The sequence below is a fragment of the Corapipo altera genome, unplaced genomic scaffold (genome assembly GCF_003945725.1).
Source record: "Corapipo altera isolate COAL_440 unplaced genomic scaffold, ASM394572v1 79, whole genome shotgun sequence".
Lineage (NCBI taxonomy): Eukaryota > Metazoa > Chordata > Aves > Passeriformes > Pipridae > Corapipo > Corapipo altera.
Genome location: NW_020884927.1, coordinates 3181891 through 3199635, shown reverse-complemented (window position 1 = coordinate 3199635; position 17745 = coordinate 3181891). Strand labels below are relative to the sequence as shown.

Sequence of the window (17745 nt, the reverse complement as noted above, 5' to 3'; positions counted from 1 at the left end):
TGATGCCATGCCATGGATAGATGTCAGCATGTCACCACATGCATCATGAAAGGGGTGGCAGACCAGCTCTCCACAGAGGATCCTCACACATTGAAAGGGCAGGAGGGGGGTTGGAAATGCTGCTTTCACCTTAAACCTCACTGCCCTGTTGTTCAGATCCTGTCAGCACATGGCCTCCCCACTAGCCCCATCCCCACAATGTGGTCATGGTGCCACTCCAGGGTCAGAACTCCCCTCATGCCACCATTGCTTCTAGCATGTTCCTTGCAAGACAGTTGGGATGAGTTAAATAAAGGGGTTGAGGAGCATTTTCTGGGATGGGAACAGTTCAATAACTAAACACAAAATGAACATACCAGCTGTAACAGCCCAACTTGCAGGCAGGTGCCTGTCGGACAGCAGGCACAGAGCCCCGTGCCCAGGCAGGGTGGGCAGCCATGGCACGGGGTGAGCAGTTGTTGGCACTACTCATTCCCACACCACTCCCTGCAGTATGGCACAACCCTTGTGGCACAACACTTGCAGTCCTGGCTCAAGGGACCTCCATAATGCCCACCAGCTGTCCCTGCTGGCCCAAGCTCACCAGGGCCATGACACCACGTGAGGCTGCAGGCCCCAGCCTCTTCTCAGGTAGCAAGTACTGAGTTTCAATGGGGTCTTCAGCACATCACATTTTGAGTTTGTTGGGGGTTTCTTTGTAAGGAGAACATGTCCAGTTCTCTTCAGGATGACACAATACAGCTCTGGTGCTTCCCAGGTGTCTGCTTTCAAGCCTTTGCCAGCGGCTTGAACTCTTTCACACTGAAGGCCAAAACATGGTTTCTTGGTGAGTTTTGTGGTGTGTGACCCTGGTTTGGCCACTGCACTCAGGTAGCCCTCACACCCTAGTGTGTGTGTGAGGGGGGGCTGCTGACCACACTCGATTTCAAAGCTTAAACAAGCCGAAGAAAGTCTTGGATTCCTCAAAATTAACAAGAGCGATTTTGGAGACATTGACATGCACACTGTCCATCTTCCTGAGACTGAATAGAGCCCCCAGGTTGCTTTTCCGGGCCCACGTCCTGTGACCCGTGCAGTAGTTGATGCCTTTGTCCTCCATCAGCACGTAGCTGCCCGGGGAGCTCGGGTTTCTCTTGTAGACAATGTGTGTGAGCACCTGGTTGTCGCAGACATTGCCCCGGAACAGCACGTTGGAGTACACGAAGTACAGCCCGGTCTCATTGATGACAAGCCCCCGGTCACGGTACTGAATGTCACTGGTGTAGGCATGGCCAGAGATGGGCTCCCACTCTAGAGGGAGGCCCTGCTGGGATGGGCTCCCTGGAAGGCGAAACGAGAAGGAAAAAAAAAGGGGTGGTAAAGTAAAACAGTTATGTGGGTTTTTTTCCCCTTAAGTCACACCCCACGTCACAAGCCTACCATTCTCCAAGCCCTTGACTGCAGCCCACCCTGACCTGGCACCTCATCAACATCAGCCCCTTGTGACAGCTTCTGCCCCACACACCCCAGAGGCAAGCCAAAAACAGGCCTCGCTGAGAAGACTGAATGAGGGGGAGGTTTTATCTGTGGAGCACCTTTCCACCATCAGAGCACATGTTTTCCAAGGAAAATAGGAAGGTCTGTGTGAGGTGGGTTCCTCACAACTACAACCATGACACCCTCTCACTCCAATCACATCTGCCCTATCCCCTGCTCCCGAATCCTGCTGGTCCCTCAGCACATACCTGTTAAGTGTGCTGCCTTTCTTTCTTCTTTTTTCATTGACTCCTTCTGCCCTGCACAAAAATAGAGAAGACATTAGCCATGTGCCCAGAGAGCAGGAGGGAGCCAGCCACAAAGCTGTCACTTGAGACCCTGCAAACCACCCCTCTGGCCAGGCAGACCCTGTTCTCAGGGAGGCAGAGCACAGCTGGGAAAACTCTGCCTTTCCTGGGGGCCTTGGCTTCCCTTGGACAGGTGGGCCAGTTACACCAACTCAGTATGGGGATCCCACCCACTCCATCCTTCCCTTCTTATCAGCATCTACTTCATGTCCTCTAATTTTAGAAGCAGCCTATTCTTTCCTCAAGCCAATTAAATTTTTCTATCCTCTCCCTTTTCTTCTTTACACTATTTCCCTGTTTCTATTTATTTATCCATCCCCTCAAGAAATTCAGGGTTACTACTTTTGTTTGGCTTCTGCTAAAGAAGCTTTTGATCAGAGCATTGAGCATCCAGTTAAAATGACAGTTCCTCTTTCCCTAAAGGGGAAAATTTATTAATATGGGAGTTGATGGGAATCAGGACTGCCCTTTCCAGAGAATTTTGCTATTTCCAAATGTGTTTGCATTCAGTATCAGAACACATTTTGAAAGACATTAACTTTTTTACTAACTAAAATCCTCAAAGGGAGAAAATAACGTAAAACCTTTCAAATCTAGCAAAAATTGTCAAGAGAGCTGAAAAGCTTTTAAAGACTTGGCCATCACTAAGAAGGATATCCTCACTGACAACATTAGCATGGAATGCAAATGAAAAAAATAATAGTTTGGAAGTTCAAAATATGATTTTTAAATTGTTCCATTGAAATTGAAACTTCTTTTTTTCCTAAGTGAAGTCTAGAAAGATTGTCAGGTTCTTGTGGAAAGTTTCAATTTCACTGAAATTACATTTCTAAGAGAAAAACTCTCTGCATATAATCAAACATTTCTCAACTAGCTTTGTACCAAAAGAATTCAGGAAAAAATAAGGTGTGCTTTCAAGGGTGGGAGTTAATTCCTCACTCCAAAGAAAATGGACCCCTCTACTTCCTCCCAGAATCTTCTAAGAGTAAAGAGAGAAAGAAGTAACACGTCCAGTGCCCATTTCCTTTCTCCTCCTTCACTCATGTTGTTGCTCTGTGTCAGGGCAGCCAGATTCTCCCTTTCACAGCAGAGTACTCCTAGTACCATTGTCACACTGGGAATGGGAGGCCCCAGGATCTGTCAGACTGTCCCAGGAACCTGTGGCTGACACCTCTGAGCAGTCCAGCGGGGAGGTTGCAGGACCACATCCCCACAGCCCTGAGATAAAGCTCTTTGTCCAGCCAAGCAAGAGAAATCAGCACTCTCAGAGCATCAAGCTGTGACCCCTGATGAAAAAAGGAGTTTGACAGGAGCACTCACACCTGATAACACAGGAGTTCCTCATCCAAGTACATCAACTCACCTATGAGTTTCTCCAGAGCTGGAGGGATGTGTTCAGCGCTGGCAGACTGTCAAAAGAGAAGAATGACAGTATCTTAGAATGAGAGCATAAGCAGTCAAAGACTGTCTTTGACAGTGGCAAATTCTGGGTGCTCACTGGGAGCTGTAAAGTGCTAAGAAATGTACAGGCAGAGACCTCACAGCACTCAGGAACACGAAGACATCCAGATACATCAGTCACCAACTGAGCAGTCCCTCACAGTAATAAGCAACCTCGCATACTCTGTCACGGCAGACACTGAAGTAGCACCATCCTGTCCCTTGGGGAGCTTTGCACCACCCTGAGCATTTCAGACACAATTTCAAGTTTTTCCTTTTCCCTCTTTCCCCAGGGATGTGTGACCAGCCAGGCAAACCTCACCTCTCTGAGTTCAGCCAGTTCCTTCTCCAGGTGAAAAATTCGAAACATGCTCAGCCCCATTCCAGCGAAGGCCAGCAGGAGCAGCAAGTAGATCACCAGGAAGTCGAAGCCCCTCCTTTCCCTGTTTTTCCCTGGCTTTTTCCTCCGGTCCGGTACTGGTGGTGGGAAAGGAGCAACAGGGGGTGCCGAGGGGCAGGAAGTACTTGCTTCAGCACAGCTATCCACCCAAAAAATCTGGGGGTACCTGTAGTTCAAGTTCTGCTGCATGGCCGGGAGCGGGATGGGCTGGACACGCTTGGTGTGGTCCTCCATATGGCAGCCAAAAACTGCCGGGGTTGTCCCAGTCTGAGCCCTGGGGGAGCACCCAGCTCTGCCTTTGTACGCCTGCATCCCTGCATCCGGTGAACACCCGGCTCAGATGCTGCGACTCTCTGAAAGCCTCAAGCACCGACAGCAAACCCCAAAGAGCTTCCGCCCTCGGCTGCAGGCTCGGGACACGAACCTGCTCCTCCCCCGAGAGGCAGCGGGACCAGCCCGCGGGGCTCGGGAGCCGAACGCGCTCCCGCAGCCACGGGCTGGAGGTACGAGAGCTGCGCTGCCAGTCTGGGGCTGAGTGATAGCTCATACCCGCCACCAGCCACTCTTTCCAGCAGCCCACTCGGACAGAGGCAGCTGCTTTTCCGCTGAGGTGTCCTAGACCACAAGCAGTGCAAAAGGAACGACAAAACCTCTGGCAGAGGGCAGAGACAGAGCTTATGACTTCTGCCCTCGGCAGAAGGATGAGGAACGAATGCCAAATGCAGCTGTGAGTGCTGGGGAGTCACTTCATTTCACACAGGACAAATTCCTTACCACTGTGTGTTTTGCATCCGACCTTTTCCTTGGCTGCTTCGCATGGATCCTGAGTCACAGAACACGGTCACAGACACCATCCCACTGTGATAAAAATCTATGTCAGAAGAGGAGGACACAGTAAGTGCTGCAGCCCAAACAGCCCCAGCATTACCAGCCCAAGCAGAGCTCGGTGGGCTGCCCTCACCCCCACTGATCCACCGGGGCACTATCCAGGCTCAACCAGGGGACTGCTGTAATGTGTGGAACACACAGTGCCTTGGGGCACAAGCAGGCTCTTCTGACAGCTTCTGCTGCCCCTCATACCTTTGCAAATACTATCTCCAATCCCACGGACCTCTTCTAACCTGAAGAAGCCTCACAGAGGGAAGGGCTTTTTCATCATCTCTCCAGGTCAGTGCTGAGCACTGCAGCAGGATCGAACCTGGCTGGGTATCTCATGACTAAAGCCAGGGGCAGAAACAGTGCCACTCATCGTAGTAGAATTTCTCTTGCCTTTCAAGAAATCATCCAGAATCCAGGCTATGTTGCAAGGACCAGCACTTATAAGAGCTCGTTACAAAATCCTAATGAAGGGAGACAGGGACATTTCCATTCCTCATTGACCGCAGATTTCTGAGTGGTGACAATGAGATTTTCCTGAAGATTTACAGGTGCACACAAGTGATTATAAACAGTTTGTTCTGGCATTTTCCAGAAGTGTGTATTTGTATAGTAGTGTTAAAAAACTAAAATGTTTGATACAAGAACAAACTGGAGATTTGTGGCTGAAGGAAGCGATCCCAACACACAGGCTTTGATCCTGAACATCAAAACTGGGATCTGAGAAGAGCACACTTGAATAATGTATGTACACTTGTTTCTCCAAAACAAGGGCTCAGCTCTGCTTCCAACCACACCAATAAATCAAATGTGCTGTCAAAGCCATGCCTGCACCACCAGACACCCCACTGCTTTTTGAAGATGTTCACCACAGCCCTTTGCTGCAGCAGCGATGTGCAGCAAAAGAGGTTTCAACAACCCCAACTGGCTCTTCTTTGCACTTCTAGGCTTCTGACATAAAAGACACAAAGCGACATAAATCCAACTCCAACAGTTCAAGCTGGGTTATGCCTTCCCTCTCTCAGCCCCCCAGAGCAGCATTCCCTAGCCAGCCCAAGGACAGGTCCCTATCCACTCCCATGGCCATTACAAGAGAGTGTCACACAGTGGCTTTGCCTGGAGATGATCCATTCCCAAGTTTTTCCCTGACACCGTGTTTAATGCCAACATCTTATCCCAGTGGGATTGAGGGCACAGCAGCAATCTCCCTTAAATGTCAGAAGGGCTCTTATTTCTCACCCACTGCTTCCTATTTTCACAGAAATGCTTTTTTTAATAGGTGGGCGAGAGGGACAGACAATGAAATCAGCTAAAGCCATTTCAGCTGCATCTTTGCTTTTGAATGCTCCAGTCAAGAGCCTGCTAATACCACGTCATGGCAAGCCAATGATCACAGATATTTTACCATCAAAGGACTGTGTTTGGTGCACAACATTCTTTCAGGGACCTCTCCCTTCCACACACTGTACTGTGCTGGTGCTGCTGTCACACTCCGTTTTCCCTGTCAACAGCTTCAGATATCACCAAGATGACAGAGTCACAGAGCAGTTGGCATTGATTTAGACAAGGTTAAGCCCTCCTGAAATATTGGACACGGACAGCTAGGCAGGAAAGGAGGGCATAAGGACGACAAAAAGGGTATCAGATTTTTCCATCTGCCTCCCTATCCCCCTCTTCAGCCAGTCTGCAAGATGCATACTCTGTTTCCAGCAGCCTTATTATGTCATTTGAACAGAAAAGAGTATTTTCAAAGGGAAATACCTTCCAGAGGCTTTGTCAGAGAATTGTCCCCCTTTGCCAAACCAACAAAAAACATGATACAGACTGAAGAAAAGGATTTGCTCAGAAGAACACTCTCCATCACCACTTCACTCCCAGAGGAGACATGGGAGCTTTTACTAACAATACACACAACTGTACTAAAGTTTATGTTGACAGCAGAGAATCAGCCAGCAGCTACAAGTTTGTATCAGCAGATTTAGGGACAAAAGGATGACTCGCCTGAAATATCCCAAAGAAATATCCCATTGTTCACTTGAACAGTGATCCAGATCTAACACTTGACAGAATATAAAAAAATACAAACTTAAGTGTGAACCTCTGTGTAGGAGAGGCTCTCATCATGTTTTGGGCAGAGTCTGTCTGAAAGCGATTAACAAATGTTTCCTATTACGTTAATGACTAGTGGAAATGCCAAAAAGCAACTCCCGAAAGCCCACAGGCCTGCATAAATTACACCCAAGAAGTGAGGAAGTTGAGACTCATTCGCATTCAAAAACCAGTATTCAAAACCATGAGGACAGGGAAGAAGAAAAGTCTAGAAACAAAGACTTCAAATCAAGCTCTTTAGGTAGAAAATACGATGATGGGGTTAATAGCGACAATATGATATTAGAAAGAAAATAGTTCTGAAACTGAGGCTCCTCAGATGGACATGAGCTCCCAGTAGGGGAAGCCCATGAGTTCCCTTAGGTACCCCCACAAGAGCTCACATATAGCACCAGACAGCTACAGTCAGTCACAGACAGTCCTGGAACTCACTTCCAAGTCTATGTTCAACTTTGGAGAGGCTCTGGAAGAAGTTGCAGTAACTGCTGGACAGGGATTCAACTCTGTGCATTGAAGAGCAGATTGGCAGGGAGGGATGGACAGTGTGTGGAGAACCTGTACAAACAGGGACAATTTCCAGCAGCAGAGTGCTCTTGAATCTCACAGAATAAAAACCTTCCCAGGGAGCCACAGCTGAAGGAGTTCTAACAAAAAAAAAAAAGGACATGGATTTTTGACTGAACATTAGCATGGATGCTTGTAAGAGCTGCCTCCAAAGGGAGACGATCTTCATCTACTGAAGCCTTGGGGAGGCATGGAAGACATTTGAACTCACTCAGCCTTTGCAGTTGGTGCTGACATCTTCAGGTCGTTTCTTTATTACATGCTTTTTTAACAGTTTGGTTTCTCAAATGAGGATGACGCTTTTCATTTCCTCAGTGACTGCTCTCCTTGCTAGAAGCATTTACAGCACATGTAAAGCCATGTCTTGGTGCCAAAAGCTCATACGGGGGACATTCAGATACTCACACTTGAGCAGGTTTCAAAATCCACTGCTAACAGCTCAGGACTGGTGTTGCAGCGCTTAATATGTCCCTCTTCCAGTGAGCAAGGGGCTTTGTCCTCTCTGTCACCATGATCCCAACAAACAGACAGCAGCCCTGAATTCAGCAAAACAGGTACAGGGCTCTGTCCTGAGGTGGGAGAGAATCCAAGGAGCCAAAGCAGCTGAGAAAAAGAGGAATAATTAAAATATTACTCTGCTGCTTTCATTTCTTTTGAACAAGGAAATGAGGTATAGTGGTTATGAGGTAACGGGATCTATTCTGAGAAACAGAAGCAGGTCATTTCATATGATACAATAGCTTAGTTATGGGAGAAAATGTAATGAGGTGCTGTGGTCACTTAGAGGTTGTGAGGAAGACCAAGCAGAACGTGCAGATGCTGATTTCCCGACTCCTCCCCAGTGACAGCTGAGAACTGCATTCACAAGCTCTTCAGCAGTGTCTGTGCCCTGCTCCAGGTTCTCAGCACAATGCCAGGCTTTGCCTTGGAAAACACCAGCTAGCTCTGCTGGCCAATGTGGCCTAGTCGGTATTTGACAATTTCATTTTCTTGGGAGCAGCCTCAGCCCATAAAACAAACAAACAAAAAACCCCAAACCAGCCAACCAGCAACAACAAAAAACCAACAAAATCCCCCAAGATCTACATTGAGATCTTCACTGAGTCCACCAGGATCACACCTCAGCTCCAGGTCACTCAGCAAATTCAGGTCCTCCAGCATTGGTTTCATGACAGAGAGCCCAGCAGCAGGTGTGCCCATCTCATTACACAGATATCAGTTGACTTCCCAAAACCCCGAGGGACCTTCAGCTGACTTTCCTGGGATTTAACTTTGAGCTTACAGGTGGTTTCATGAGCAGTCTACACAACCTTGATGTTCCAGCAGTAACTGTGTCAAATTATGACTAACAGAAGATTCATTACCTGCTTTAAGTTATTTTTCTGGGAGAAAAGAAATAGGGATTCTTGTTTGCTGCGAGTTTGTGGAGGGCCTGGCAGCTGGATGTAGGCTCTGACAACATCTAACAAAGGAAAAACAAGCCTCAGGCTGGCAAACATTTTCCATCTCTAGGTCCACAAAGTGCAGAACTAATTTCCTCTCTATTCCCTACAAAAAGTTGTACTGCTGATGTGGGAGTTACTGGGTGATGCCACTGGAAAGCAGCACAGGTGAGACCAGTTGCAGCTCCCAGGCCACGTGTCCAATGTGAGACAGCAGCAAGGCAGCAGAAAGCTCCTTGGAAACTTCCTTTGAAATTACTATCCTTAAATTAGAGAAGGGATAAGTAAGAAAGATTCATTTCAGCACCCTTTCCTAAACTAAAGCATTTTCTCTAGACAAGCTCTGGGGGCACAGATTATCTCTGAGCTCTCACAAACCACAGCGATGTCTCCCGCAGCACCCAGCGCTGTTTGACACTTCGGGTTTCCAGATGAGCCACCCGGTGCCTGCTCACAGCAGTTTGTGGTCAGGGCTCTACACTTTAATTGTTCCAGATCAAGTGGAACATGTCTGTACCCAGTAAAGCAAAGCATGCTAAGCTGTTCCATCTTGCTTCATCTCGTGCTGTAACTTGGCAAAAGCAGAAGCCACACAGAGACACCTGAGTTCTCTACTTACAACACCAAACCACTGGTAGAGTTTCCATATTTAAAAAATATTGCTTTTCCTCTCTTGATACTTAATGTATATAACCTAAATGCCTTCTTCTGTCAACCACAGCTGGTAATTCACTTACACAAGGTGTATGTTTGTGACTATCCATCCCCCTGAGGAAACCTCTGCATTTTGTAGATGTTTTTTGACCATGGGCTCCAGACCTGCCCACGGTCTGAAGGACACCATCCTCACTCAGCACACACACACTGGCTTCTTGGTATTTTACATCAGCAGCTGTCCAATCTCAGATATGTGATATGTAATATCACAAGATGGACTAGGACCCCCCCACTGAAGTATCCACATCACCAGAGGAATTCATTCAGATTTAAAGACTGTCTTCATTAGAAACTATTATTCCCTATATAAAGATTATAACCAATTTGAGAGACCCGATTCCACCAAAGAATCAGATTTTGAAAGCTAGATTGCATGATATTAATACAACTGAAAGTAAAAAATTACTCAAGAGCCCACATGAAAGGACAACATTAAGCAGTAAGAACGTGATGTTGAGAGTCCTTTTTAAAACAGTGGTTACAGATACTTAAAAGCAGGAAGTCAGCAGAAGGTGGAAGCTGTGGTTCAATCTCCAATCTCCTGCCAGAGCACACACTCTCGAGTCTGCAAAAGCACAATCAGCTCTGCAGGTTCCTTCAGATGTGTTATTCCCATGGCACATTTCCTGTTCATTACAGGACAAGCTTTATCCCTGATACTCTTCCACAGAATGCGGCAGCTCCTTAGATCTAAGTCATGCCCAGTGCTTAAAATGTAAAGAGAGCACAGGGTTATTAAAGGATTGGTTTAGACGGCATTTGGTTTGACATCTGAAACTGTTAACTTGGAAATGTGAACATGTGCTTGGAATTTCAACATTGTCAGACTGAAATAGTCAATGGCCTAAACATTGTAAGATGTTTGGCTGTACCACCAAAAGACTTTTGTCCACTGTAGCAAACTGAAAAGAAACAGCTGCCCAACCAGCAAAGCCTCCCCCTCCCTGAATGTGCTACTGGGAAAGAACTTTCAGATCAGACAAGTGGGTGCTATGGTCCAGCTACCCCCTACCTGAAGCTACAAACTGGATTGCCAGAAAAAAGAAGAGGCAAATCCTGCAGAAGCAGGATAATCCTTCTTATCATGCCAGTGTCCTCCCTTACATGATGGCTCTGCTGTGAAGATCCCTCTGGGGAGCATCCAAGACTCGTGACATGTCCCATGACATGATCCACTGAAAAACTCCCCACCCCAGAGGGAGTACAAGGCATTCCCACCTGAGCTTGAAATCTTTGAGGTTTGGGGTGTGTGTGTGTGTGTGTGTGTCTTCCCCCAGCCCCAACAGATCAAGACCATCACTTCAACCAACAGACATGGAAGCTGCAACTACCAAGTTTCATTGCTGCATCCAGTGGGTGGTGACTACATATGTATATATATCTTAGGACCCTTATCCTTTCTTTCCCTTTCTCTCCCTTACACATTTTCTTAAGTGTTATTTTTATGCCTTAATGTTGCTATGCTTTAATATTGTTGTATCACTATAGATGTTGGCACCCAAAACAGCAACACACTTGTTTACCTTTGAAACAAAATTGTTCTAAAATAAACCCTACGTATATATATATACATATGTTTACAAACACCAATTATTCAGTGTTGTTTCACTCTAATCCACCCCAAAGGATTTATTAACAAGAACCTGGGTTACCCTCCTCTTCTGGGTGGGTCATAAAAAACGTGGAGCCTCATTCAACATTTATCAGCCTAGTATATACCTGCCAGTCTTTGGTTCATAGCAGAGAGTAAAGATGGGCTGTTTTAAGAATTCAGACATGTCCAGTTTCAGGTGATTCTTACTGAAGAGAAGAGCCCAGTGGTTGCCTGGGCAATGAAGGTACACAGTTTCCTACAAGTGACATATCAAGAGAAAGGAGTAAATAAAAGAAGTCCACACCTTCCCCCAAAAAAACCAGCCACTCTCCCCATCCCCCCCCCCAGCAAAACCCACACTAAATTGCTTTTTAAATAACAGTGCTATGATGAAGCAGAGAGTCTTGAGATACTCAAGTGAAAAAAATCAGTGCTGGAGAGCCTGTGAATTCAGCATTTGGCTGCACGCAGTGCTGCTGTGCTTGACAGAAATAAGTTAGGAGGGAGGGACCAGTAAGAGGCAAACCAAGCTGAAAACTCTGGTTTGAAATAATAAATGACTCCCTAACCTTTTCCTTTCAGGGCCTTTTATATCTTTGACTGCATGAAATGACCTCTTGATACTCAGAGCTAAGGTTTGTCATTCTCACAGGAAGCCACCATGACCAGGGATCCCCCTGGGCAAGGTGTGAACTGACCTGCTGGAAACTTATCCAGCAGTTTCACAGGGCCACAATTCCTGAACTTTCAGACAAAGCACAACTTGGCCTTCAGAATTCACCTCCCCCTTTTCTTTCTTTAAATAGACAAATACATTTAGGCTGAGTTTATGAACTTCTTACCAGGGCCAAAGGACCTGGTCCTAGTCCTAGACTGAAAATTAAAGAACAGTCCTTCTCAGATGATTTAAGCCACAAGTTTCATTTTCAAAGGAAAAATGCCAGTAAATGAAAGACAAAGTGTTCAGATTTATTTGGAAATTCACAGTTTCTAATGGCACTACAGTTCTGTAGTTACATACTCTTGTTCCACAACATTGGATGCTGCACTCTGGTGGTATGTATTTTCCTAATCCAGGTTTGACACCCTTCTGAATTCAGGTTCAACACGTCTGGTTCATGTGCTCTGACTGGCTAATTGTGCAGATCAACTCTGAAAGTACATCACTTTAAAGTATTCAAAAACTAACAAGAAAGCAGCAAAAAAACCCAAAGTCTTTAAATAAGTCACATTACATACAATACCCAGGAAAGGCATTAGATCTGTTAAAAAGGGTACCACTAAAAGTGCTCAATAAGTTAACTTATTTTGTACAACGTGAACCTGTAACACCTGTCAAAAAGAATAACCTTTTGTTCCACTCATTCAGAATCACACAACATTTTAGCAACCACACATCCTATAGTATCCAAATATACAATCACAGTCAAAATAAAAAACACTTGAATATGAAATACCAACCATACCAACACTGCACATTTGTTAGCCAATACAAAAGCAAACGTTGTGGAAATACCCCCAGTGAACCAGCCCGACTGCTCAGACTCCAAGGCTTTGCAAACTCAGCACAGCCAGACCGGCTCGGAGAACGGCCCGGCTGCACCAGGCTCACCCTCTCGTTCTTCAGCTGAGCTTTCATTGAACTCAGCACAACAACAGTGAGCATTCTTCATCCACTTCCTTCAGAGGACTGCAGCAGGCCATTGAGATGACAAATGCATTCATCAGCCTCAGGTTCCACTGCACATGGGAAATCCTGGAGAGCCACCGTCACTGATTTTGCACAGACTACAGCTCACATTTGTGACTCAAGGTGCAAATTAACACAGTTACCAACCCTGCTGACATATTTTCCTCAGAGTTTGCAAAACCAGAATCTAGTCAGGCAAGTCCATCTATTGGTATTTTTACAGTATCCAGTCCACATTACCGAGTCCAGCTGAAGGCCAACACGTGTCCCTTTACAGCACTGTAGTGTTGCATCTTCAAAAAAAGCTAGAGAAATTACAAAATAAATCAAATGACAAACAATTGTTTCTCCCCTCTTCCAGTGGCATTATAAATAGACAAAAGGCACATAAATATGGGAAGGTGCAAGAAATAGGAACAAAGCTAAAGGAAGAGGATTAGGCTTTTATCCCTATTCCACCCAACAAACTGGGTTTCAAAAAATCTCTGTCCCAGGAACTGTGAAAAAAAACCTTTATAAAATGAACCCTGCCCTCCCCCCCAAGCTGTTCTCATAGGAAATTATCAGCCTTGTAAAGCTGCAGCTTATAGCCAAGATTGACACAATCCCATCTATTTTAAAAAGGCAGAAACCAAATTTCTGAATACTTTCCAATTGGTTGAGCTCTTTGTCTCCCACTATCCTCCCACAGAATACCACAGACTGTTCTCAAATGAACAAACACTCCCCTGTTTGAGAAGTTCAGCTAGTTTTAGATGTGTCCAGACACTGTCGTGACACCAAGTGTTCCCACTGTTATATCTTTGTTTCCTTTGATTATGTCATGCAGGCTTGGCATTGACCCCGACTTAGTCTGTATCAGAGTTTTTATGAGCTTCCCTTGGTCTGAAACTTTAGACCGTCTTCGCTTTATAGCTCTCTTCTCAGTTTTTGTCTTTTGGGTCTGTCCATTGCACAGACTGGTACATGCTGAAATGCCACAAAAATAAGACTCCTCAGACTGTGATGATGTTTCGGAGCTTCCTTCGGATGGGGGGCCCTTATAGGAAGAGTGATAAACTTCCCCAATGTTAGAGAAGTCCCTCTGGTTTGTGAAGGGCTTCCTTCCTTTGATTTCCCCGTTGGCTATGGGATGCACAGGCTCTGTTGTCGGCTTAACAGTCTCTGGCTTTTCACTTTTGTATTTGCAACGCTTTTTCTGAAATCACAAATGAAAAAAAGAAACAGTGAGGTTCTGGAAGGGAAGCGGAGCAGCCAAGACACACCTTCAATCACCCCCCAGCACAAGCACCTCAGCCCCACCAGCCCTCCCACCCCACCCCACAGTACCTTCTTCTCTGGGGAAAACTTCAGAGGTTCTACAATGTACAGATCCTCTGGATCCACTGTAAGAGAGGAAACACACATTTAGCAGTCCTGACATTGCCAGCTCTAGAGCAACACAACAAAATATTCCACTTATCAGGCACATTTTTTTCTCCCTTTGTAAGTTAAGGGGGCACAACTGGAAGTGAGGGAGCACACAGAGGAATTCCACTGTGCCATCATGGCAGCTGTCAGTGGCACACACTTAAAAACAGGTGGTTTTCTGATAAATTAGGCCACGGGAGAGGAGCAGAGAACATCCTTTGGGGAAAAGGAGCAGGAGTCAGCAAAAGTTGAAGTCTAAGAAAACAAACCAGTATAACAGTGTTTAACAAGCAACCTGACCCTGACAGGACAGAAGCATGTGCACCTATCAAGGACACAGATGTTCAGACAGACATGAGACCAGTCTGGCATTCTTCCACCAGTGCTTTGGTGGAAGTAAAATCATTCTTTCAAGATGAAGCAGGGGAGAATTCAGGAAAAGTGTGTTTTTTCAAAAAAGAAAATAAAATAGCATAGGCCTTAGCTAGTCTTTATTACAACACATTTCCAACTCAATTTACGAGTTTTCATGCACTTGCCTTCACAGTACAAAAACCTGTGAGGCAAGTTTGCTGCACCCAGAGAACAGTGTCAGCTGCATACTCACTAATTACTATAATCTGCAACACTTGGTTTTGCATGACAATGATGGCCTAAGAAATCAAAATTCAGTTGTCCCAAGTCTAACGTGAATACTGAAAAGACCAGATCGTTCCTCATACCCAAGCCAAGATAAATGGTCTAAATTTCTTACCACAGTTGCTAAATTTGAATCCTAAATACCTGCCAAGTTTCAAACACAGACTATCAAGACTTCTGAAAAGTAGGGCACTCAGACTTCCCACGTCTGACACTTACAAGAAAAAAAAACTACTCTGCAAGCTTGACAGCTTTGCAGATCTGAGTGCCTGCATGGATTGCTACTAACCCCAAGAAAACATGTGCAGAGCAGAGTATAACTGATATTAAAAACTGCATTTAAGGTTTTAGCATAATCCAGCACACTTCTATGAATATCTGGTAATTTGTTCACAAACCACCTTGTCCTACAGAACACATATATGAACTATATGCACACTTGTAGCACTAAGAGTAACACTAGAAACTAGATGTACAATATGAATAATACCTTCTTTACCAGCTAGCTGAAAAGACTGTGATCTGACCAGTGGAAGAGAAGTTCTTCTTTTCAGATTCATATCATCATAGGAGGAAAAACACCTAGAAAATTCCAGAAAGCTTTTTTAACACATTTTTCTCAGTACTTTGTCATATGCATTTTTCATTAAAAAGGATTTTTGGTAGAAAGACAGAACTGAAGTGCCCAAGACAGCCTGGCAATCAGACACAGTACTGTGTCTGCAACATGTTATCAAGTGTAGTAGGCCCAAAATGCTTCTATGAGAGTGTTACTACAAAGCAGTAATGGTTCTTTGCCATCAATTTTGAGTGTGCAGAAAGACGACTCAGAATTAAAGCAGATATGTCAGTACCAGCAGACTGTGGAAATACCAAAAAAAGCTGCAATAACAATTAGTTTCAAATATAAATACATTACCTTTTGGGGCTAGGGTAGTGATTGCTTTTGGGAATTTTTGAGAGGTAATCATCACAGAACTGAGAAGGGCTCCTGCACCGCTGCACAAAAAGCACCAAGCCCAGGATGAGACAAAGAACCAGTGAAATCACCAGGTAAGTCTGTCGGTCAGAAACCTGCAGGAATTGGATACAATTATTAAAGACAGAATAATTTCGTGACACTACTATTTTCGTGTTTTAAACTTTAAAAGACAAATGACGTGTTCTCAAGTCACTGTCCTTCAGTTTCACTTAACACTTGTTCAAATTTGAGTAATTTTTCAGAGGTTTGATGCAGTCTATGGGCCGTGCAGCATTGAAGGAGTGAAGGTTGAATCCCACTACCTGCTAACACAGGACAGTATTTTACTGCCTACAGTACCAGCATTACTAGAGAAGCTGCCACCCCTTGTAAAGAGCATTCAAACCTACCTGAAGCAATATACTTCCCATAAAAAAAGCATGCTTAGAAGGTAACTTCTCTGGTTTACAATTGGCATGGATGCAACACTATAGCAAATCTAAGTGATGCTTTTCATCAGCTGACACTGAACTACTTCACAGAACACCATTACAATCACTTGATTTAATGTGGTTTCACTAACTACAGCACTCGTGAACAGGAGCTTAGCCAGCCAGGTATCAAAAAAGGAGTCATACTGCATGTTAGAAAACAGCTCAAGGGAGGTCTCTGGCAACAGGCACAAAATTAAAAAGGTCATGTTTATGATACTGCTTGAAATCCCAGGCAGGAGAACATAAACATTTGAGACAAGACATTCTCAGTATTGTTGCCAAGATCCCCCTAATCTCCAAAGATGACAATATCCAGTGAAGAAAGAAGAAAGGTGCCTTAGCTCAGACTACAGTCATGGGGTTGTAAGGGCTGTAGTAATCATTACCAATTTTGCTGTGCACGAAACAGCTCAAGCTACTCAAACTCGTAGCTAAAAGTTTAGGATAAAGCAAGCTGAAAGCAACACTACAGACAACTTAAAGCTTCATTTAAAGACTCTGGTCTCTTCAAACAGAGATCTGTTTATGCATCTGTTTCCTCTGAGTCCTCGTGCCATACTGCTGAACTGTAATTACCTCCCGTTTGAGCTCCGCCACAGTTGCTGACAGATTGGAAGCCAGCTGGGTCATGTTGGTGAGCTGTGCTTGTAACAGCTGGATTGCTTCTGTCTGACGCTGATCCTGTGTTCAAGAGAGTCACAGTCATGTTAGTGCTTGTCAGGTTCCCACTGTCATATGCACTTGTGTACAGTTAGTGTTCTTTCTGTCTGACACAGCCAGGCACTCTGCAGCCACATGACCCATCCAGCATTGTTTTTAGCCCAGCTTTATGTAACATTTTGACTTGTCAGATAACATTTTGTAAAATTATGCCAAGTGCATTTCATTACAGTGACTTGTGCTGCCCTCATTCCAGGCAGAGTGAGCAGCCAGCTCCAGGCAGTGGCTGTCAGGAGGTTGAGTACTGCCACGTCACAGAATACACATGCACACAACCAGGCACAGCTCCAGTCTCAGGGCTGACACAGAGCTCTTGTCCCAGGATCAGGCAGCCAGTCACTTAATGACAGGAGCCAGGAACAACAACTTTGGAGCTGCTCCCCGGAAAGAGCCCTAACAGGATTCTTAACCCTATGAGAAATCAAGGAAGGTGAGCAGAATATCAGGGAGGTTAACCAAGAGGAGACTGAGCAGCACTAATACTCTTCAAAAAACAGAACAGAAAAGAGAACACATTTGAAGTTGCCATTTTCTTCACTGCTGATGGATGAGCAAACTACAGGCCTGGGACTGCACTTCAGAAACTCAGCAGGCTTGGTCCCAAACTGTCTCAATGCCACATGCACAGCTGCTTTAGTGAATATTCAACACAACCATACAGGCTGTATTCCACAGCTGCTCAGAAAAGTCACAATGGCAGAGCAGGGAAAACCCACATTTTAAAGAATCAACTAAAGCTTTTGTTACATGAATTACACTTTCAAATGCAAATTTCACTTAAGCCATTACTGTACACCTCTACCTTGCTATAGGCTAGGTCTCTTCAGCAGCAGTAGAGAATTTGTCTATCTATACTTAAATCAGAT

General features: G+C 45.1%; 2 protein-coding genes across 5 annotated transcripts in view; both read right to left on the bottom strand.

The window, feature by feature from the left end:
- Window positions 1-212: 212 nt before the first annotated feature.
- Window positions 213-11278, bottom strand: FASLG (Fas ligand). 2 transcript variants are annotated; one of them, XM_027658583.1, is made up of 8 exons: window positions 8765-9821; window positions 8577-8674; window positions 7618-7815; window positions 4438-4521; window positions 3586-3977; window positions 3187-3232; window positions 1725-1775; window positions 213-1320 (listed from the first exon to the last, which is right to left on the bottom strand). In XM_027658583.1, exons 5-8 carry the CDS (start codon window positions 3973-3975, stop codon window positions 926-928), a joined length of 882 nt encoding a protein of 293 aa, XP_027514384.1. In that variant the 5' UTR covers window positions 3976-3977; window positions 4438-4521; window positions 7618-7815; window positions 8577-8674; window positions 8765-9821; the 3' UTR covers window positions 213-925. The 2 variants fall into 2 exon arrangements, with proteins under 2 accessions (XP_027514384.1, XP_027514383.1); XM_027658582.1 differs by lacking the exons at window positions 7618-7815; window positions 8577-8674; window positions 8765-9821 and adding an exon at window positions 11091-11278.
- A 635-nt stretch (window positions 11279-11913) lies between these two features.
- SUCO (SUN domain containing ossification factor) overlaps window positions 11914-17745 on the bottom strand; it is a 38688-nt gene continuing 32856 nt past the window's right edge. Inside the window, exons 20-24 of one of the 3 annotated variants that reach the window (XM_027658501.1) lie at window positions 16736-16840; window positions 15624-15778; window positions 15195-15286; window positions 13985-14040; window positions 11914-13853 (exon numbers count right to left, since the gene is read on the bottom strand). In XM_027658501.1, the coding sequence (XP_027514302.1) occupies window positions 13407-13853; window positions 13985-14040; window positions 15195-15286; window positions 15624-15778; window positions 16736-16840 (855 nt within the window). In that variant the 3' untranslated portion in view covers window positions 11914-13406. The remainder of the gene's footprint in view (window positions 13854-13984; window positions 14041-15194; window positions 15287-15623; window positions 15779-16735; window positions 16841-17745) is intronic. The other 2 variants (XM_027658502.1, XM_027658504.1) reach the window with 2 other exon arrangements.